The sequence below is a fragment of the Artemia franciscana genome, chromosome 2 (genome assembly GCF_032884065.1).
Source record: "Artemia franciscana chromosome 2, ASM3288406v1, whole genome shotgun sequence".
Taxonomy (NCBI): domain Eukaryota; kingdom Metazoa; phylum Arthropoda; class Branchiopoda; order Anostraca; family Artemiidae; genus Artemia; species Artemia franciscana.
Genome location: NC_088864.1, coordinates 36,753,066 through 36,777,325, shown reverse-complemented (window position 1 = coordinate 36,777,325; position 24,260 = coordinate 36,753,066). Strand labels below are relative to the sequence as shown.

The 24,260-nt window shown below is 34.6% G+C and overlaps 1 protein-coding gene across 5 annotated transcripts in view; it reads left to right on the top strand.

The window, feature by feature from the left end:
- Positions 1–24,260, top strand: part of LOC136041023 (sodium- and chloride-dependent glycine transporter 1-like) — a 94,926-nt gene that overhangs the window by 33,195 nt on the left and 37,471 nt on the right. For 4 of the 5 annotated variants that reach the window (XM_065725544.1, XM_065725560.1, XM_065725568.1 and 1 more), the window contains exons 4-5: positions 13,082–13,225; positions 23,454–23,610. In XM_065725544.1, the coding sequence (XP_065581616.1) occupies positions 13,082–13,225; positions 23,454–23,610 (301 nt within the window). Of the gene's footprint in view, positions 1–1,511; positions 1,637–13,081; positions 13,226–23,453; positions 23,611–24,260 lie in introns of those variants that run through there. The other variant, XM_065725576.1, reaches the window with a different exon arrangement.

Here is a 24,260-nt window from a genome sequence, read left to right as displayed (position 1 = left end):
CTAAAGTTAAAAATACATCTTATGTAACTAGGAGCAAGTATTATTTCCCTCATAGGCCTATCTTATCATCGCTTAAAATATATAGATAACTTTATATATTCTGATAAAACATAAAAAGTGTACTTTCATGCCTAAATCGACATTCTATAGTTAAAAATATATCTTAAGTAACTAGGAGCAGTTAACAAAGTTTGTGCTTGTAGCATTTCTCTCATATGGCTAATGTATAATCGCTTCAACTATTTGAGTTTGTTATACTCAGAAGCGCGTTTGTTAGTTTTTTTATGCCTAGTCGATAACTAAAAGACCTGGAATTTATCAGCTAGCTGAGGTTCTTGTACTCAGAAGTGATTTTATTAAATTTTTGGTACTCAGCCAGCAAGTGAAACACAGAATTATCAACGAGTTGACTTTTTTGTACTCAAGTGTTTTCTTTACATTTTTGATGCACGTTTGGTAACTAAAAGACTCGGAATCCATCAAGTAACTGAAATTGTTGTACTCAAAAGTGTCTTTATTAATTTGTTTTCTATCCAGTTGATAATAAAAAGATTCAAAACTTACCAACTAGTTGAGATTGGTGTACTCAAGGGTTATTTAACTAAATCTTTGGAACTTAACCTGCAAGTAAAACATACAAAATTAATCAACTAGCTGATTTTGTTGTATTCAGAAGTGCCTTATATGGCTTCTTGTTAGTGTGAATTCGTCGATGAGTATGCAAAGTTACATATTTATTAAAAATAAAATTTACATACATTGTTCGAATACTTTAGCCTTAGTTAATGAAATAAAGTTAATGGATTATCGTTTGTTTTTGAAATCTATATCCCAAAGATAATTTATGCAAAGTAAACTTCCGTAAATTACCCAAAAATATTAGCTGGTTCATATTTTTTTTGAAAGCATGTTTCAAGTTTCCTTCCAGCAGTGAAGTTGCGCGATAATTCAGTAGAAATAGGAGTTATAACTGCAGTGTTGATTGTTGATATAATTCTCTTATTTGGATTGATAATGGAAGGACTTGCTTTTTGCGGGTTCTATATACTGTACTGCCCTTTTCTATCTTGAGGCGTATGATTAAGAAAAATTGTTTCCCAATTTACGTGTTCAAAAACAGTATCTGAAACTTTGATAATCATTCATTAAGGTCATTTGTATTAACAGACAACATATTAGTAGGAGCATTAGTGTCAAATTATCGGTCAACTATTATTATATTTTTTCTAATTGAACTTGCACTATTAGTATTCAAGGGATTACATCTTGCTTTTTTATTTGTACGTGAGTGATTGCTCCTTATTTCATCTATATTAATCTCTTCATAAATATCATCAGAGTCGCTCAGAAATATTTGATTAAGTTCTTCAGTGGCTTTTGGAACTTTGCCGGGCTCATCTTGTATCATAGATTTCCTCAGGGCGGAGCTACTCTCAACCATATTCAAAAGAGTATTCATAACTGAACGATTTACATGCCCGAAGATTTGTATCTTACTCCTATCTTAACTCACAATGGTTTAGGAATTTATCTACTCGTGATGTCTTAAGTTTGACTATTCTTATTTTCTTTGGTCTTTTTGATGATTGTGTGTGACTAGCGCCCTCCTGAAATTCTACTGGCAGTGACAATATAGGTATTTTCATACCATCAAAGAGGTTTTACTTCCCCTAAGTTGGCAATGAGAATTCAGCTAGATTAACCTAGATTTGTAATGATAATAGAATTCATTCTCTTTTTGAAATTGATACGGTTTGATAAAGCTGAAACGAGGAAGATTATCGAGGTATGCTTTCATATAATTTAAAACACACGCAAAATGAATTTGAAAAAAAGTAGAAAATATCATTTTCATTCCCCGATAATTGCTTTTAATTTGAGCTCTGTGTTTTCGCTTACATAACATCAACAAAGCATTAAAAAAAAGATATACCAAGGTTAAATATTATTTAGTAATAGGACTAGTGCTATCCGCTCCTGATACATTGTAGGTATGGCATTTGATAACACGGATATACTACGCTATTGGAAAACTCTTGGAATCTTAACCTAGCGAATTTTGCGTTAGAGTTTACCTTACCTTAGATCCTCCAGAGCCTGGGGTGGCTCATAGGGCGTCTACGAAACCTCGCCAGACATCTCAGAGCTGAGCTGCAGCCGTGACGTCCTCCCACTGTGGGTGAAGAGACAACTCCGCATTTCTCAGGTCTCGGTCGTACTGTCGTCGTAAGGTGTGTCTTGGTCGACCTCTTTTTCGCCTCCCCTCGGGGAGGCAAAAAATTATGAATATAATTCATAATGAATAAAATCGAGAGTCGGTCTATTTTCAGAGCCACATAAACCCCCTTCCTTTCCTCCCAATCTTTGTTTCTGCTTTAACCTATATATTTGATTGCTTTAATCCAACCATCAATATATACATAATTATTTGGGCCCACTTATTACAAAAATGAGAAAAAAGCGGAGTTAGCTGTTAATCGTATATATCCGTATGTATCTATGTATGTATAATATAGAATGGATTTCCTTAATGTATTGCACTAGATGTATCTTAAACTACCATTTAAAAATGGCTTCTTTCTTTTGCTTCAAAATTAGTTAAAAACCTCAATAATAGGATTCTAGTGTCAAGCACAGCAATCTCAGTTTAAATTTCTCTCTCAATTAATAGATATCCGCGTGGATTGCTTTGCGAATAATGCTGTTTATACGGTTAACTTTGATAAAAATTTCGAGCAACAAACTAGGTTGGTGTCTAAGCGTCATTTTGACGTATACGTTCGTGGAAAACATACGGGAAATTAAATTGTTTAAATGTAAATTTTGATCAATGAAAAATTTGGATTTTTATATCACTTAAAGGATAAAACTGAAAGTTAAGGCGTTATAAATGATTATAAAATTGAAACTACTTACGTAATAAGCAATATCCTGAGATCGCTTCTTCATTTTTGAAGTCCTGTTTCAAAATTAATAGTAACACGCTATTCTTGATCTGTTTTAATACAAAAAATCGGTGCAAACAAAACCATGTTTTTCAAGTTCTCTCTATTTGTCCTTAATGTAGCACAAGCAGAATATATGATAACTTAAGCATGTTAGTCGTCATTCCAGTTCCAGAGATATTAATCGACAACAGAAATTTTCCTCGGGCTATAAGCTCTGGAGTATTGACTCTATCCTTAGAGCCTCGGGGGTCGTACCTCTGTACCTGGTACAGCATAACTACTACCATCTTCTGACCAGCTGGGAGGGTCAAGGTGAAATTTGAATGATTGCTCTGGGAGGGCCATAGAATTCAAATATTCTGTTTAGGGCAAGGAATTAGAGTCCGAAAGCAATTTCGGCTCGTAAATATTTGTTTGTCCCAAAAATGGCAATTTTTTGTTAAAAGTTTTAAACTTTCATTCGTAAGCTATTGGATTATGGGACCATTATGCAAAGAAAATATTGAAAAAAATATGGGATATCAGGATGACATCAGCCTGTACAAAACCAAAACCTGCTTATATTTTTCATTTGCATGAATCATTGGTCCAGGGATGAATCTCCAGCACTTATATGGGGGGGGGCAAGAAGGGTCCTTATCCGGATAGTCAAGGGACATGTGATATATAATTTTTTGTTTCCACAATATTGGGGGGGGGCAACTTGTATCCTGCCTTTCTTCCCCTAAACGACGCCCCTGAATAAGTCCTTTTCCACCCACAAAAGATTCTTTAGCAAAACTGATGTTCAGAATTTATAGCGTAAAACTGCTGGTGGTTGAAAATTATCACCGAATATCCAAAGTTTTTCCAAACTTTGATTTACAATCCAACTTTTCAGTTCTTCAACAGAAAAACTCATTTTTTATTTTAATATTTTTATAACCAGTATCAAAATATGTCAGTTGTAAACGAACAGAAATCATTGAGAAACAAAAGTCCAAAAGTAAGTTTGCTACAGAAAAGTGAATAGCCCATGTTAAGCGACCATATTAAGGCATAAGACAATGAGAAATAAAATCATATAATAATCCTAATTTAAAAAGAGCCGAAATGACCATCAATAAAACCGAAACGAACAGAAAATAAAATGAATGGTCGCAGCAAAAATAGAGATAACGAATACTGCTATAGATTAGTGAATTAATCCGAAAACGAGCAGAATTTAAAATGAATTATCAAGTCATATTTAGAACAAATAGAAATCGCCACAAACAGGGTTTTGGCTATCCCCCCCCCCCTTTAAACCCTCTAAAATCGTGTTTTGCTCTTTAATGAAAACCAAATTCATTCTTAAGACTTTTTGTTAAAATAACATTGAAGAATCGAAAACCGTTGAAATGTTCAAGAATTAATATTATTCTGTATAAAATAACTATCAATATATTCACATTTGTTCTTTCCAGTGATCTTTATTGCTATGGTATGTTTTTTCGATGCTTTGAAAGTAAAAACCCCATTGTTCAAAATGCATATTGTTTGAAATCAAATACAAACGACACTCAAAGCGTTTAGACGGTTGGAGAGGGAGGGAGTCGCCACTCTCATATGTAAACCTTGATTAGATTTTTATGTTTCTGCTGTTGTCCTGTAGATGCTGATGTTATGATAAATGAAAACACACTGCCCAAAACACCAATTGTTTTCAGTAAAGAGTCAAGAACGCTTCTGCAATTCAAAAAGTTCAGCGAGTGGTAGTACTCCTGTTTGTAGTGATTTCTATAGTGATCTATAGCAACATTTGTTGTCTTTGGTTTGATTAGAAGATTGAATTATCATATCACTTCATTTCTGCTTGTCTTAGGTTTTAATATGACTCTTTACTCTCCTGTTAAAAACTTCTTTTTAGAAGTGTTTAGTTTCTAATCAATACCTAGAAAAACGTAATTTATGATTAATAATAATATTTTTTATTCGCTTATGCTGCAAATTTAAGCGGCATACTTACTCTGAACATTCCAGCCTTAAGGCGTTATGCCAACATGTGTTTTAAAATTAAGTGGAACCTTCAAATACTTAGGTTTTCCTGTATTATTCCATGTACCGGAAACATTGAAACGCGATATTTTTCCGAGTCGAAGGTTTAAATTCCCTTAGTCGCAGGTTTTGTGGTTTTTATTCATTTGTGATAAATATTAAAAAGACAAAGCAAAATAACAGTTGCTTATTAGAGTGTCCCCAGAAATATTTTCGGAGGGGCTTAGATGAAAAACTATTTTTACAAAAATGGTTGTCCTTTTCCAAGATATTCCACAATAATGTACTTTTTACATATTTTAAGCTTCTATGGGAAAGTGGATTGGACTGAGGTCCCCTGACCTTATTTTTGGGTGCCCATGTGTACTCACGAAATTAATTTTATTACGCACAGTTTATTTCAAAATGTGTCATGAACTTTTGTAATGGGGAATAATCTGAAATTGGTGCAAGACTTTGGCAGTGGAATTATTCTGGGACTGCAGCAAAAGTTGCATATCTTATAAGGTTTGTATGTCTTAAGTTGTTTTTCGTGTATAAGGGTAAGCTAAACGTTAATTTATAGTTACAGAGGTATAGAAAGCCGTTGATTTTAGATAGCCTAGTGTCATTAAATTTAAAAATTACACTGATATGTTAGATGCACAGAGGGGTACTATGAGTCCTAATTTGTGATGGAGTGACCGCTTTCCAGTTTTCCACAAACTTTTTTTTTCTATGTGGCTCGATTGGAGTAAAAAAATAAAAGAAAATCTTCATGGTAATAAATAGTAAGTAACAAATAGCAATCCTTACCAATAACGAAAGCATTAGAACCTGAATATTGATAACATTAAATCAGAGAGTCAAGTTTTTATAGTGATTCCAAATATGTATCTGTTTCGAATTCGAAGTTAAACATTCCAAGTTATTAGCGCTTAAGGAAGTTCACATAGTCAGACAGTTCGTGATAACGAACTGAAAGTAAGGAGCGATTCGGCCCGATAGTAACCGAATATCTAAAAACAGAAATTTGGTAGCAATAGATACCACAAAAGAATTGCCTTTTTATACTGATTCCAAACATATAAAATTCATTAAGTTATAGTGTTAAAAACAGCTACAAGCCAGAGAAAAATTTCCTAATTTTTCAGAAAGGTAGGAAACGCCCTTAAAAAATTAAGCAATCCTAATGAAAATCCTCACACAATCAGATTCAGCATATCAAAGAACTCTACTGTTGGAATTTCAAGTTCCTATGTACAAAAATGTCGGATTTTGTATTTTATGGCAGAACAAAGATCGCAGATGCGTGTTTATTTGTTTGTATTTTTCTTTCCCAGGGGTGATGGTTTTGAAACATTGGTTCAAAGATAGCCGGATCAAAACTTAAGGTAGCCATTTGATTTAATATATAAGGTCTAATCATTATACTTTCGTTGATGACATTGACCCTCCATAGTCCCTGGAGATAGAACTGTAAGCTACGCGATTCGCCCGTACTGTTCAAATATAGTATTTGCTATTGGGGAATATGCGGGAAATTTAAAGGGTAATTTTCTGCGGAGAGAGGGGCCGTTGACTTTGAACAAATGGTTTTTTCAAAGACCTTTAAGACTTTAGCGTAAGGAGTAGGGTTGAGGAAGGGGTAGACCTCCTCATGTACAGAATAATTTACTTTTGTTTCAAGCTTTAATGCTACTCCTTACTTTCAGTTGATAAAACCTGTATTTTATCAGAAAAGAAGGAAAATGACTTAAAAATGTTGTATTCTTGATAAAAAAAAAAAAAAAAAAAAAAAAAAAAAAAAAAAAAAAAAAAAAATACACCGTCAAACATAGCATACATGAGTAGTACCCATAAGTCGATAAATGAAACGACTATAATAAAAAATGTTTAATTTTGTATTTTTCATCAGAAAGGATACGTGTTTCTCTGTGTTTATTATTGTTTTCTTATTTATTTATCTTCAGAAAGTTCGTGGTAACGATCTGTAAGCAAGGAGCGATCTGACTCATTGGTAACCGAAACTCTAACAAAGGGAATTTTGATAATAATAGATATATCAAAAGAATTGACGTTTATGCTGAAATCAAAAATATACATTCTATTAACTTTAAACATGCCCATCAAAAGTTACAGACCTGAGAAAATTTCCTGATTTTCGAAAAAAAAAACACTCTCTAAACGTCAAGTGATCTAAATGAAAATCACGCCATCAGATTTAGCGTATCAGCGATCCCTACTGAATAGGTTTCAAATTCCTATCTGCAAAAATGTGGAATTTTGTGTGTGTTTTTTTTTTTTGCCAGAAGAAAGGTCACTGATGGGTGTGTTTTTTTTAATGGATGATCGTCTCGACGCAGTGGTCCTAGGATATCGGAAGAGGGCTCATTCGAACGGAATAAAGTTCTAGAGCTCTTTTTAATTGACCAAAAAATTGGAGGGCAACTAGGCCCCTCTGCTGTCCCTTTTTCCCAAAATCCCCCGATAAAATTTTGAGATGCCCGTTTTGTTCATCATAGTTGAAAGGCTCAATAACTATGTCTTTGGATATAACATGACCCCCCCCCACAGATCCAGAGAAAAGGTCTTTAATTTATAAAATTTGCCCATTGTGTATGCATAGTATTTGTTATTGGGAAGCATGCATATAATTTTGGGTGGATGGGGGGGACAAATTCTCTGCTGGGGGTTTTTCCATGGGTAATTTTCCATGGGGTTGCAAAGTTTCGAGGGAATGAACTTGTCTGGGGAAATTGTACGCCGCGGGAATTTGTCAGAATTCTTATACAAAATTCTTTCTATATGTCTTGGTTTTTCTTTTCCGTCTCAACTTTACGCGCGGAGTGGTTGAGAGTAATTGTCCGGGGTAAATTTTCACCGGGATTGAATTGTATAGAGGATTTCTCCATTGGGAGGGGGTTTCTCCTTGGACGTGGGGCCATATTTCATGGCATTATCTAAAAGACGAATAGAAATTAAATATGAAAAAAACAAGTTTTTTCAGCTGAAAGTAAGGGGCAAAATTAAAAATTAAAACGAACAGAAATAATTGCATATATGAAGGGGGTTGCACCCTCCTCAGCACCTCATTCTTTATGCTAAATTTTGAATTGTGTCCCGATTCTCTAAGAATAACTCCTTAAACACAAGGGCCGTTTAATTAGAACAATAAGAAGTTTTTTTTTTGAAGTAAAAAAAAAAAATTAACGTAAAGAGAAAGGTATTGAGGAGGGGGCAACCTCCTTCCTATTCTAATAATATCTGTTCATTTTAAGCTCTTTTAATTTAATTTTTACCGGGAGCGGTTGCGTTGAACTAATTGTTCACTTTGAAGAAGCTTTAATTTTTAATAGCTGTTAATTTAAAAAACTTTTTCCACAGAACAAGTTTTCCAAAGAAAATTAAAGAGCTCCATTAAGCCAAAAATAAGTAGAAATAAAGTCAAATAATCTTCCAATGGTAAAATTACCACAAATCACTATCAATAAATAAATGAAACTTAAAACTGACAAAAATTACAATAAATAGCCGAGTCAAACTCAAAACAAGCAAAAATTAACATGAGTAGGGCTGATAACCATCATACCTTCTTGAGACAAGAACATAATATGCACTTTACTGAAAAAAACAAATGACCATGGATTGTCAGCTTAATTTACTTATACTGGTATTTACCCCTAAGTTTTAAGTTCTATCCTTAAAGTTTTAGAAAGTTTGTGATTAATTAAAGTAAACAAGTGATAACATTTAAAATGTGTTTTGTTTTCAGCAAAGTACAAATTATATTTTGGTCTTGAAGAGGTATGAAGGTTATCAGCCCTACTCGTGTTAATTTTACTCTTTTTTATACACACAATGCCTTTTGATTTAGTTTTAAAGTAGTATTTAGTTCCTTTTACAAACTTGTATGTTCACATACTTCTTGAAATTTTCATCTTAATGCTCTTAGCTTTACATGTAGTTACAATAGAAACAGTAGTTGAATTAGTAGTAGTAGTAAATGCAGCAGGGATAATAATATTAGTAGTAGTGTGCACATATTGTCTTTTGTTCATATGATCTTCTACTTTATGCATTGTCTGAAAGTTCTAACTTGATACCCAAATCAATTCTTGAAATAGGCTCGTTTAACAATGAGCATGCACATAGCGTCTTTTAATTTAGTTCAAATTTCCCCTCAATATTGTAAACGGAGTAGTGTGATAGTAGTAGCGGTGGAAGTTATAGTAGCGTTGGTAGCGTGCAAATTTTGTCTTTTCGATCGTCTCCCTCATCATTTCCTGAAAGTTCCAAATTAATATACTGGGTCATTCCTGAGCTACGCCCTTTTGACAATCCAAATACACATAATATGTTTTGATTTAGTTCAAGACTCCCCTCAACATTTTTTTAAAGGCTCATATCCCAATGACTGCTGAAACTTTCTTCAACTCCATCATATAAAATATCGAAAAGGTCATTGGTAACACTTAGATTATCCTCTCTTCATCATCGAATCTTCTAAGAAGCTACTGATGACAAAGATATCGTCTATGCTCACCCTCTATCCAAGGGCAGAACTTCAACTTTGACATGCTATTTTCATCTTCTCTTAAACTTTATTACTTGGCAATAATAATAGACGATGTAATTTGACCATTAAAGTTCACCATCATTGCTTATAGACCTTTTGATGACAGTTATCGTGGCGTTCATTATGCGACACACACCGACCATTCCAGCTCCATAGCTAATATTTCTTGAATTAGAGACTTAGTTCGTGAAAGTAATGCCCCCATGAACAAGAATTGTGCAATAAATTGGAAATGAGTAAAGGGCACTGAGAATCCCGTCGGACTTCGATTTGGTTTTGGCATTAACATCATCTGAATTTGCCATTGCCCTTAGCAGTGGTGTAACTATTAGAAGAACGCTCTATAGAGCTTTCAGTGACTCTGAATTGTAAGATCACCTTGTTTCTGAAGCTCTCTTAAGATATAGCTTGCCATCAACGTCTTCTAACCTCTTGCAAAACAAATCAAAGGGCTTGGATCCCCCGGTGAAGAAGTTATAAGTTTATTGCAAGACACCAAAGATACTGCGCCTGAAAGAGCCTGATTCATAGCAGTGCTCAAGGATAATATTCCCTCTGTGGGCTAGGTATCTGAGATATCGAATACTTCTTCCTAAATTCTAGGAAATTTGAGCCTGTGTTTCCTAAAAGTGTCCACTCATGTTACTTGCAAAATCATAGCACTGAAATGTCAGTTTGTTTTTATTAATACAAGCCTTCCAAAACACTCATAAAATTTTGTCTGTGAGATTCACTCCGTTCTTCGATTCAGAATCTGCAACAGCGTGTAAACGCTCTTTAGTAGTTCACTCTCTATCAAGACATTGTACATCTTCAGTTAAACGCTCTTCATGGCTGACAGCCGGTTGTCTCGTCTGCAAAGATTCTGAAGAAGTTAGCTTCACTAACTTCTGCTACAATTTTTTTAACCAGCTCTGTTCCAACAATCGAATTAATTCATTTTGGCTGCTACTCGATAGATAGATGGTGACATTCGTCTTGTTCTGGTTTTTCATCCAATGGACCATTTCGATGTTGTGTCTCAAAAGAAGATTAGCTAGCTCCAACGTAATTTCCCTTTCATGATTCTTCCCACGAAATGCTAACCCTTGTTTACCTAGAGTGGTGGTAACGTTTATCGACATGTATATAATTTGACGCCCTCTTTCCCTTTCTTTTTCTGACTCTATATCTTTTATTAGTTTTTCCTTGTTAACTAAGCTTGGCAATAATTTATTTCTCTCTATAAAACGAATAAGATATCCTACAGAAGCTTTGTGACCATTTGATTGAAAGTAAATGATGAGCATTCCAGCCTTCATGCCTTTGCTTCTCATTTTGTGCCAGTTTCTACTTACTGTCATAAATGAAGAATCTTTGTTTCTGTATTCATAGCCAGGTCCAGTTGAAAAAAATGAAGAGGCAAAGCAGTAGACTAATCCTTCTGAACACTATACTCAGGGGCAGGTACTCGCTGCACCGGTTTCTAACAAACCACAACTGGTTTTTGGAACTCTAGACCTGGAGTTTATTTGGAACATTGACTTGTGGCTGAAATGGTCCTATTTCGATAAGCTTTAGCACGACTCTAAGGTTTACAGCTTTCTGTAAACCTTCAGCTTCAGATTATACTCTTTCCGTTCCTTTTACTTTCTTAGAAATGAATTTTTTAACTGACTAATAAGCTCAGTTCCATATTTTTTGATTGATAGTCCTATGTCTTGCGCTTGTATTGCAGTGTATCTGTTAGTGGCGAAATCCGACTTAATTTCAAGTGTCAGTTTTTTGCCACGTTTGTATGATCAATAATGCAAGAAAGAAGAGCGAAGATACTGCTGATTCATGCCATTTCTTCATCATCAATCTCCAAACAGGGAACTTCTTCCAATGTTTTTTCTTCTGTCAGATTCCACACTGAGATCTGAAACGACAAGTACCTTTGATTTTTTGCAACTGCATCTTCTTCTATTGAGATTCCATTATTTGTCAAGAATGGACCAGGAAAAACTTCCTCGAGAGATTTCTGAACTACTGCTTCGATTATACCATAGTCATTTGTCTGTATATATTTCACTTATTCGAAAAATAAAATAGGTGGGAACAAATTTGAAAACTTTTATAAGGAAACCTCTCCATAACCATTAACCTTGAAAGTTAACTTCACGATCATTTTTCTTTGGTTTTTGCTGGCGATTTGGTACGCTTTAGTTGAGTTAATTTCAGTTTCATTTAAAAGGGTGCCTCAAAAGAAAGAGATTAAGAACCCAAAAGTGAAGAGCAAGCTCAAACATGTAGAGATCCTTGGTATAGTATCATAACATCAAACAATATACATACTTACGTATTATCCAACATCTGTAAAACTCATGCAGCTCCAATACTTGAATTTTATTGCGAAGGCCAGACATGTGTTACCCAGACTGTCCTCTAACTTGCAAAACCTAAATTAAATTAGAAAAACATTGCAAAAAGTGTGCTTAAAAGGACATGTTCACCACCTTTCAAAGTAACTCATCTTTTACAACATGTAATTAATAATTAACATTAGATTTTTTTAAAATATTCCTAATCTTACCATCCTTTCCTTATTTATCAATCATAAATTATTTAGTGTTTCAGTCAATTGTTTCAGTATCGCAGAGCAGAAAAATTTCGAGTTTAGCATTAAAAATTGTTTCTTTCCCTTGCAGTTTTAATTCATCATACCCTCGGCTATATGTTTTGTTATAGGGCTTTCGAGAATAAGAGAACGAGGCCTAGTTCTAAATAAGCTTTGTATAACATTGCAATTCTTTGGGCTCAAGTATTTACAAAATATTTCGGCTGTTTTTGATATTTTGCAAAGAAATTACAATATTTCGCAACGAGTTCTTACTCAGTAGAGCTATTGGAATTGTCTCCGCTTACCGAAACGTTATCAAGTTTTGCAACCTTGCAAGGCTCCACTTGACAAGTTGTTTGAGGGGATCAATTGGCTTCTGTCGGTTTTGTGCAGATGAAGAAGTCAATTTCGTCATCTTTGCCCAGTGGAATTCTTTTATGACATAGTATCGAACCAACAAAATAATAAGTTTTATTCGGCGCCACCCAAAAAGTCATTTTCTAGGGGTCGATTGATTGTGTCGACTTCGCCTAGATGAAGCAGCAAATGTTTTGTTTTTTTGCCAACGGAAGTCTTCTATGACATTACATTGGACTAGCAAAACACTACTTTTTGTAGGGCTTGGGTCGACAAATCGACTTCTAGTGGGCTAGTTTGTTTCTGTAGACTTAGTGTATATGAAGTAGTAAATTTCGTCCGGGATCGCCCGAAGAAGTGTCTTTTTTCCGCCGAAGAATAGTGACTTTTGCCGGGCTTTTGCCGACAAAGGTTCTTTCTGAGGACCTTTAGGGGAGTGTCATTTTTTGCTTAATGAAGTTGCATTTCTTTGAAATACTTATTTTGTGAAATTCTTTTTTATAATTACAGTAATAAAAAGCCCGTTGTTTTAAATATTTGACTTGACAAAAAATGTAACCGATTATTTGGAAAATTACCGAGTATAACCTTTCTACTATGCTAATGTCTCCCTGATTTCAGGAATTGGATATGCCATGTTCTGCATTTCGTTTCTCATCGGTATTTATTACAATGTCATAGTTGCCTGGTCCTTTTATTATTTATTTGCTTCATTCACAACGGAACTGCCTTGGACCCATTGTAACAATGAATGGAATACACAAGGTAAGTTCTACTTTTGGACTAAAACTAAGAACTAACAAAAAATTTTAATGTATTATTCAAATTATTTACCTAGAAATTATACGTTGAAAGAGTCAATTAATTCTGTTATTCTTTCCTTGTATTTGAAATTACTCAGGATGCAGAATTTACTGCAAAAATATTAATCAGAAATATTCGGCCAATAACTCTCTTTTCATCCCTGCATACCATGGAATGATCAAACAGTTCGTGATAACGAACTACAGTAAGGAGCGACCCAGCTCAATAGTAACCGGAACACTAAAAACGGAATTTTGATAAAAATAGATACATCGAAAGAATTGTGTTTTTATTCTGATTTGAAATATATAAGTGGCATCAATTTTAATCTTACCTATCAAAAGTTACGAGTCTGAGAAAATTTACACGATTTTTGAAAAATAGAGGAAAACACCCTCTAAAAGTCATAGAATCTTACTGAAAATCTCACCATCAGATTCAACGTTTTAGAGAACACTACTGTAGAGGTTTCAAGCTCCTATCTGCAAAAATGTGGAATTTTGTATTTTTTTTTTTTTTTTTTGCCAGAAGAAAAATCATGGATGTCTGTTTGTTTGTTGTTGTTTTTTTCCAGAGGTGATTTTATCTTCCCAGTGGTCCTAGAATGTCGTCGGAGGGCTTATTCTAACGGAAATTGAATTTATAGTGCCCATTTTCAGTGACCAAAAATTATAGGGCAACTAGGCCCCTTCCAACCCTCATTTTTTCCCAAAGTCACCAAATAAAATTTTTTAGATATCCATTTTGTTCAGCATAGTCGAAAAATTCAATAACTATATCTTTGACGACAACGTAACCCTCCACAGTCCCCGGGGGAAGGGCTGCAAGTTATGAACTTTGTCCATTTTTACATATAGCATTAGTTATTGGGAAGTATACAGACATTTTCTGGGGGGAACTTTTCTGGTGGTAGGCGGTTGGGGTTTGGTTACGCGGGAGAATCTTTTCATGGAGTAATTTATCATGGGGGAAGAGAATTTCCATGAAGAGGGCCCTGGATTTTCCAGCATTAAAAAAAACAATGAGAAATTAAATAAAAAATCAAGTTTTTTCAGCTGACAGTAAGGAGCAACATTAAAACTTAAAACGAAGAGAAATTATTACGTATATGAAAGGGGTTCGTACCTTTCTCAATACCTCGCTCTTTACGCGAAAGTATTTTTAGTAATTTCAAAAGATTTATTTATTCTAATTAAACTGCCTGTATGATTCAGGGGTCATTCTTAAAGTATTGGAACGGAATTCGAACTTAAGTGTAAAGAGCGAGTTAGTGACGAGGGGGTGAATCCCTCATATACGTAATAAAAATGTACGAATATAGAAATCCGTTTTGTAAGTTAATTTTTAAGTTACGTACATTTACTACTAATAAAAATATTCAAGTAAAATTAAAAGTTCTGATGGTCTTTTTAAGTAACCAAAAAATTGGAGGGCAACCAGGCCCCCTATAGCGTCCCTTTTTCTCAAAATTGTGTGATCAAAACTTTGAGAAAGCCATTTAGCCAAAAAAAAAAGAAGCAGAATTAATATGCAAATTTCGTTTCAATTATTCATGTATGATGAGCCAAAATCAAAACCTGCATTAGTTCAAGAACGTTCGGAAATTAAATGAAAAACAAGTTTTTTTTACTGAAAGGAAGGAGCAACATTAAAACTTAAAACGAACAGAAATTATTCTGTATATGAAAGGGGCTGTCCCCTCCTCAACGTCCCGCTATTTGCACTAAAGTTTGATTCTTTCTCACGACACTACTTTTTAAAACAACAAGAACTTTAGCGTAAAGAGCGGGGCTTTGAAGAGGGGACAGCCCCTTTCACATACGGAACAATTTCTGTTCGTTTTAAGTTTTTATGTCGCTCCTTACTTTCAGTTAAAAAAAAACTTGTTTTTTATATTTAGTTCCAGTTTCAGATAACTTAGACTAGGATTTGGGCTGTATTACATAGAAATAGCCATTTTAAGACTAGCTCCAAGTATTTCGAACTTTCAGATATTCCTCCTCCACCCGAGCCCTTCAAACTACTGTACTTTGGTCCTGTCCAAAGGAATCAAGGTCATGGTTTAATGAAGGCAAAGTAGTGGGTTTTAAGCCTTTCTCCTACCCTCTCTAAGACAAATAGTAAAATTTTATTGGGGTCTGGGCTTACTCAATCTTGCGGACTGCGGTTCCCTAATCTTTGTTGATATGACTTTTACCTGTTGTTTCTTCCATGGTACCACTAACTTTGTATGTTTCTTTTTGCTGATTTAACTATCTGGAATAGGGGCCATTTATCGGTAGGTTACATTAACCCCAAACTTGATGCTATAGCCGATGTTTCTGTTTTGCTTCACCCAACCCTGTTATAATAGACCATTCCTTTTTTGTGCATTTTTGAGTACTCTGATAACAAGCACCACAACGGAAGCCGCAACTTTCATAGCATGAACTATTTCGGCATAGTATATATCTAATTCCAACAGATCAAATTCTTGAGACGATGACAGAGGTGAAAAGGAATTCAAATTCTACTAAGAATATCATCTAATGCGCTCTGATATAAGCATGCATCTATCCTGTCCCAAAGCTGTTTCGGAAACCATTTTGGACTACAAGGCATACGGCAAAAAGCATTTATAGGAACACACTTCTAGGTGAGAATAATCACTAATCAAATTTTCATCCGATACTTTAACAAAAGACTTTTTAAAAACGTTTTTTTACATAACTTACGAATTAACTTACGTAACGAATTTCTATATTCGTATGTTTTTATTGCGTATATGAGGGGGTTCAAACCACGTCGATACCTCGCTCTTTACACTTAAGCTTACATTTTGTCCCAATTCCTTAAGAATGACCTCTGAATCACAAAGGCCGTAGAATAAATAGTTGAAATTACTAAAAATACTTTAGTGTAAAGAGTGAGGTATAACGAGGAGGTAAACCCCTTATCCATAACTGTGGAGGGGAGGGGTGTATCAGACTCAAACTTGAGGGCTTGAAGTAGCGGCAGGCATACGACTCTTCAACACGACGCAGGAATAGTTGTTGCTTCTGTGATTTCCACGACGATTCGCACGTTTTCACAGTGGAGGCTGAGCAATCACTAATGTGACTATTAACATGTGGCCCATTATATTTACCACATTTAAGTTTATTCACACATCCGCGTGCAAGGTGATTAAAACCTTGGAATTACAGAAATGTTTGGGTCGATCCAGCAGACCTGGCCCACATAGAAGTGAGTAATCAATTTGAATGCCAAGCTTTAGTGTGAAATCGGGTTCTACTTGAGATTTAAAGGACAACTGCACGACTACTCGATCGAGGTGTCAGTTATTATTAATATTTCGTAATCTGAAAATTTATAATATTTCGTAATCCCTTACTACAAACAATTACACTTATTGTGCAATTCAATTAAATGCGAAGTATAGTCCAGCTTATGTCCTCACGGTTCAAAGGCTAATAGCATCTTACATCCCAATACTGAGCTTTAATTTAGAGCTGTCTTTAATTTTTTTTTCTGTTTTTTAAGTTCAGGACAAAAACTAGGATTTGGAAGAATAGTAATTGTTTTAAATGTCAATTATAAAAGTTGTAAGCTTTGATACAATATTGCGTTAAATATGAAATATCATTTAAACATAACGGAATCCTCTAAATTTGAGGATATTACTTATGACATGACTAGTTTGTTTTGTTTTTTTTTGCAAAATTGGTGCTATTGTACAAATATCTTGAGAAGAACAGGCAAATGATGCTACCTGTAGTCAGTACTTACCTCTCTTGGCTGATAGCCTACTGCTTTGCTGCTTAGGCAAACCAGCGACCAGAAAGTCACTAATATTCTTATGAAATGAGAAACTTGTTCTGATCTTGTGTCTTTGAGGATTGTATAGTTAATATTGCCATCTATTTTACCGTTTTACCGTATTTTACCATCAATTTTCTCAACAAACAATCAGGTTTGTTGAAAGGCGAATTGTTATTTAAAATATTATACGCTTCTGATTTCACTTAAAAAGGCCAGGATTGTGCCTTTTTTATAAACAAAAACAAAAAATTGTTCGACTAACGTGAAATGTATAAATCTCCTTTTCATTATTTAAGAATTAACGACGCTTCTTGAGGCGTCCTTGCGTCGGCCCTGCAGTGCATTCCTGCAGCGTGATTCGATCTTTGGGTCCCGTATTACCAAGCTAAGGTCAAATCCAATGCGCCACCACAGGACAATCTCCTTTTCATTATTGCAGCCATCAATGTTTTCGAAACTCATGGTTTAACTAGTATGTTAGACCTTTCTAACTAATCTCTACATCGTACTTCAGTCCCTCAATCAGTCTTCAGACGATAAGTTGGTATTCTAAAATTTTTCTCTCCGCTCTGGAAAAGTATCAACACACTGAAAACCTCTAATGTAATCTGTGGTCAGAATCAAACCATTAATCACAACTTAAGCTGAACCATACTTAATGCTACAAAGAATATTATCAATCAACGAATCAGAGTTAATACCAAACCGAGTACAACTATTCAACACAACAACAAGACATCACATTAAGAAATTCATGAACTTTAGCATTTGTATTCACTCGATTATGGTCCAGAAAGACTAAACAACGATTTATAAGCCTCGTAAAGCTCATCCAACTGCTTTTCTAATAGCTCCAAAAAGTCCTCGATGAAATCGGAAGATGAGCAGTAGATCAGAACCACAAATGTGTAGCTCTCAAATACCATTTCCTTATTAACACGCTTCTTCCTAATATCTTTGCTATTCCTAACGTAAATACATTGTCCTCTTTATTTGCTATTTTGAAGAACAAATCTATCAAACAGTTCGTAGTAACGAACTGTAGTAAGGAGCGATCCGGCTCAATAGTAACCAAAACTCTAAAAAATTGAATTTTGATATAAATAGCTACATCAAAAGAATCGCATTTTAATGCTGATTTTAAATATATAAGTTTTATCAAGTTTAGTCTTAGCCATCAAAAGTTACGAGCCTGAGAAAATTTGCCTTATTTAGGAAAATAGGGGGAAACACCCCCTAAAAGTCGTAGGATCTTAACGAAAATGACACCATCAGATTCAGCGTATCAGAGAACCCTACTGTAGAAGTTTCAAGCTCCTATCTACAAAAATGTGGAATTTTGCATTTTTTGCCAGAAGACAAATCACGAGTGCGTGTTTATTTGTTTGTTTTTTTGTTTTTTTGTTTTTTTTTTTTTTTCCCAGGGGTCATCGTATCGACCAAGTGGTCCTAGAATGTCGCAAGAGGGCTCATTCTAACGGAAATGAAAAGTTCTAGTGCCCTTTTTAAGTGACCAAAAAAATTGGAGGGCATCGAGGCCCCCTCCCACGCTCATTTTTTTCCCAAAGTCAACGGATCAAAATTTTGAGATAGCCATTTTGTTTGGCATAGTCGAAAATCTTAATAACTATGTTTTTGGGGATGACTTACTCCCCCACAGTCCCTGGGGGAGGGGTTGCAAGTTACAAACTTCAACCAGTGTTTACATATAATAATGGTTATTGGGAAGTGTACAGACGTTTTCAGGGGGATTTTTTTGGTTTTGGGGGTAGGGTTGAGGGAGGGGGCTATGTGGGAGGATCTTTCCTTGGAGAAATATGCCATGGTTGAAAAAAATTCAATGAAAAGGGCGCAGGATTTTCTAGCATTACTATAAAAAAAAAACAATGAAAAAATAAACATGAAAACGTTTTTTCAAATGAAAGTAAGGAATAGCATTGAAATTTAAAACAAACAGAGATTATTACGCATATGAAGGGCTCTAAAAATACTTTTGCATAAAGAGCGAGGTATTTAGGAGGAGATAAATACCTCGCTCTTTATGCTAAAATATTTTTAGTGATTTCAACTATTTATTCAACGGCCTATTTGATTCAGGGGTCATTCTTAAAGAATTGGAACAAAACTTACGATTTAGTGTAAAGAGCGAGGTATTAACGAGGGTACAAACCCCCTCGTACACATAATAAAAATATAAGAATATAAAAGTTTGTTACGTAAGTTAATTCTTAAGTTACGTATATTTTTTACTAATAAAAACGTTCATTGAATATTAAAAGTTATAGTAGCCTTTTTAAGTAACCGAAAAATTGGAGGGCAGCTAGGCCTCCTTCCCCACCCCTTATTTCTCAAAATCGTCTGATCAAAACTAAGAGAAAGCCATTTAGCCAAAAAAAAATTAATATACTAATTTCATTTCAATAATTTATGTGCGGAGAGCCAAAATCAAACATGCATTAATTCAAAAACGTTCAGAAATTAAATAAAAAAAACTAGTTTTTTAACTGAAAGTAAGGAGCGACATTAAAACTTAAAACGAACAGAAATTACTCCGTATATGAAATGGGTTGTCCCCTCCGCAGTCCCACGCTCTTTACGCTAAAGTTTTAGTTGTTTTAAAAAGTAGAATTGTGGCAAAGAGTCAAACTTTAGCGTAAAGAGCGAGGGACTGCGGAGGGGACAACCCATTTCATATACGGAGTAATTTCTGTTCGTTTTAAGTTTTAATGTCGCTCCTTACTTTCAGTTAAAAAACTAGTTTTTTTTTATTTAATACTCACTTATAACGTCATTAGTTACAATGACAGTAGTTAAAGCATTAAAATTATAAAAATAATTCCTTCTGACTTGTTTAAAATTACCCACAACTTACGCTTAAATGTCTAAATTACTAATATAAGTTGTTCTTCAGGTATTGCTTTTTCACCTTTTCGAAAGTATACATGCTCATTGTTTGTTCTGATTTAGTCCCACATCCACCTAAATAATCCTTAAAAGCTTTACCTCAATAACCTTAGGTTGTGCAGTAGCAATAGTTATAGCAGCAGTAGTAGCAGTATGTGCATAGCGCCATTGGTTTCTTTAATAACCCCTTCAACACACGCTGAAAGTTTCAGCTTAATAAATACCATCAAACATTCAAGAAGCATTTCTGATGCGCCCACTTGACAACCAGTGTGGGCATAGTGTGTGTTCGATTTAGTCCCCAAAAGTCTCCTAATAAAAATCACACCATCAGATTCAGTGTATCAGAGAACCCTACTGTAAAGGCTTCAAGCTCCTATCTGAAAAAATGTGGAATTTCATATTTTTTGCCAGAAGAAAGATCACGGATTCTTGTTTATTTGTTTTTTTCCAGGGGTGATAGTATCGACCCAGTGGTTCTAGAATGTTTCGAAAGGACTCACTCGAAGGGAAATTAAAAGTTCTAGTGGCTTTTCTAAGTGACCAAAAAATTGGAGGGCAACTAGGTCCCCTCCAACGTTCATTTTTTCTCATAGTCACCAGATCAAAAAATCTAATAACTATGTCTTTGAGGAAGACTTAATCCTCCACAGTCCCCGGAGGAAGGGCTGCAAGTTATGGACTTTGCCCATTGTTTATATAGTATTGGTTATTGAGAAGTATGCAGATGTTTTCGGGGGGATTTTTTTTCTGGTGTGGGGGGGAGCTGGGTAGAGGGATACGAGGGAGGATCTTTCCATGGAGGAATTTTTTAGGGGGGAAATGAATTTCCCATTGAAGGGGGTGACAAATTTCCCAGCATTATTCAAAAGAGATTTGGACATTAAATTAAAAAAAAAACAAGTTTTTTCAACTGAAAGTAAGGAGCAACATTAAAACTTAAGACGAACAGAAATCATTGCGTATATGATGGGGTTCGCCCCCTCGTCAACACCTCACTCTTTACGCCAAAATTTTTTTTAGTTCTTTCAAAAAAGCTATTTATTCTAATTAAACGGCCTTTGTGATTCAGGGGTTATTCTTAAAGAATTGGAACAAAATTCAAACTGTAGCGTAAAGAACGAGACATTGAAGGGCGAACCCCCTCATATACGTAATAATTTATGTTGGTTTTAAGTTTTAATGTTGCTCCTTACCTTCAGTTGAAAAAACTTGTTTTTTATTTAATATGAGTAGAAACAGTAGCAGTAGGGTGCAAATATATTGTTTTGGTTAGTTCGACATCCCTCACAACAAGCCGTGTTAATTTCAACTTCTCCCAAACACCAAAAAACAAGAAAAACAATAGGGAATATCTCAAGACAGTGGGAAACAAATTAGAACGAATATTTCGGCCCTATGTACAAGGGCCGTCCTCAGAAGTACAAATAAGAAAAAACAACTTACTAGAGGATAATATCAGTAAAACTAAAATGAACAGTTTTTCAAAACAGTCCCAGCATCCTTACCTCAAAGAATTTCAACCAGGACTCTTTGCTGAAAGAAAAAAAAGTGGAACAGCTTGTATTGTCAGTACTGTCATATATTCCTTAAAGATTTGATATTTTTTTTTATTTATGAAAGTATAAAAAGTAGAAATACTTAAACTTAAACACTTAACACTTGAACGGAAGTTGAAGGGCAACAGGGGTCCATATCTGGATAGTCAAGGGGTATGGGGTATATTATTGGGTGAAACTGCTCCCCCTTGCCCTCCCCCCAAAAAATGAAGCCCCTGTTTTAGAATATTAACGTCTTCTTTAGAAACCAGCTCTCGTTGAAACAATCTTCCTTGTTTAACAATTTTCTCTTTAAATTTCCTGATTGGGTAATCAAAAATAAACTTAATAACTCTTTTTTTCACAATCTTATTTCACTAATATTTCATATTCATTTTTTCTTCTTTTTTCACAGCTATAAAAAATTTTATAATACCAAATGATATCCAAATTAAAAGGGAAATCATAATATTGAAAACTTAAGTTCTGAAATTAATCACAATCTAGGTGAAACCTACGCATAAACAATATTCAAGTAACACATCATCTAAAGTTTGTTCTTGTCAGTGCGTTCAATTCAATCTAGGTCTGGGTGGTTTCCTTCTCTCCCTTCTTTGAAATGCTGAAATTTTTACTTTGTGCTTCATAATTTCTTGGTATCTATATTATTTGCCTGATTTTGTGGGTCTTAAGGAATTTGCCTCGCCCATCCAAATAAATCCCTGAAAAACAAGTTTTCTTACCCTATTTTATCTCAATGCGGCCACAGAATTGTTTGTTGTTTTTTGTTTTTTTTTTGTAACTTGTCAAGATAGAATTCAGTGAAACACAGGTAGTCTCAAATGGAACCCACCACGAACTGCACCACGCCGTGCTGTGGTAAGGAGTGGCGCGGCGATAATACAGCCAAAACTCTAAAACAGAGTTTTGATAACTATAGATACATCAAAAGAATTAAAATTTCATATTGATTCTAAATATATAAAGTAAAGTTTCGATCCTAATCTCGTGATCTTAATGAAATCACACCGTCAGATTCAGCATATCAGAAATCCCTACTATGGAGGTTTCAAGCTCCTTAATAGAAAAATGTGGAATTATGCATCTTTACCCAAAGAAAGATCACGGATGCGTAGTTACTTTTTTCCCATGTGTGATTATATTGAACCAATGATCCTAGAAAATTTTCAGAGGGCTTTTTTGATCGGAAATCAAAAGTTCTAGTACCCTTTTTAAGTGATCAAAGAGATTGGAGGGCAACTAGCCGCCCTCCCATATCCGTTTTCCCCCCTTTTGGTCAAAATTTTGATAAATTTTAAGGCATTTTGTTCATCATATCTGAAAGATCTAATAACTAGAGCTTTGGGATAACGTGACCCCCCCCCCCCTTTGGAAAGGGATGTAAGTTACGAAATTTGACCATCGTTTGCGTGTAGTATTTGTTATTTGGAAGTGTATAGACATTTTTTGGGGGGGAGGCCATTCTACAATGAGGATTTTCTGTGGGAGGGGGGTTCCGGGGGTGAACTTCCCAGGAGGAACTTTACACTTGGGAATTTGCCAGAATTATTATACGAAATTATTTTTATTTGTTTAACTTTGTCTTTGTTGACTCAATTTTACATCCGGGGATGTTCCGTAGAAAATTTCAGAAGAGTTAAATTTTTCTGGAAAGTTTCCACTTGGGGGAGGAGGGGATTTTCTGTAGGAGAAGTTTTCTATGGAGGAATTCTGCTGGGAAAATTCCCCCATGGAGGAGGCTTTGGGTCTCGTTCAATTTCTTATGACTCGGTGATTTTTTGTAAGCTGATGATACGTTTTCTTTTCTTATCGAGCCACCCCTGATTAAAATTAGTTTCCTACTATCTGCCTTTTATGCCATGAGAATCGGCCTAGTACAAAGTGCAGTAGACGATAAGAATACAAAATTTTGACTTTTTTTTTAGCTTGTGCGAAGTTCGATGGAAGAAATTGTACATTGTTTGGAGGACTTTTGAATTCTACAGGTGCGTGCATTTTCCAAAATGAAACTTCTTCAGAAGATTGGGATGTCTTGAGAAATTTCGCTAAGGCAGCAAAAATGCCTGCCGATGAATATTTTCAGTAAGCATTTCCGCCAATGGTTGTTTAATTTGAAGTGTAAAACTTGGCTATAGTTTGAGCCTAGCAATTGTAACTAACACCATGGAATAATAACTATAATAATAAATAAAACTAATTATACTAATAAATAATAATAACTAAACACAATTCTATTCCCCTTTATATATATATATATATATATATATATATATATATATATATATATATATATATATATATATATATATATATATATATATATATATATATATATATACATACATATATATATATATATATATATATATATATATATATATATAATATATATATATATATATATATTATATATATATTTGGTTGTTTAATGGTTGTAATTAAACAACCATTAAACAATGGGTTGTTTAATTTGAAGTGTAAAACTTGGCTATAGTTTGAGCCTAGAAATTGTTAGGCCTACTAACACCATGGAATAATAAATAATAATAACAAGACCCTTTATATATATATATATATATATATATATATATATATATATATATATATATATATATATATATATATATATATATAGTACTGAAAGCCCGGCAGCTTTGCCGCTGGGTCTCGGCACTCGGTACGCGGCAGGTTTCTATATATGGCTTCTCACTGTCGCTTGTCTTCTAAACGTA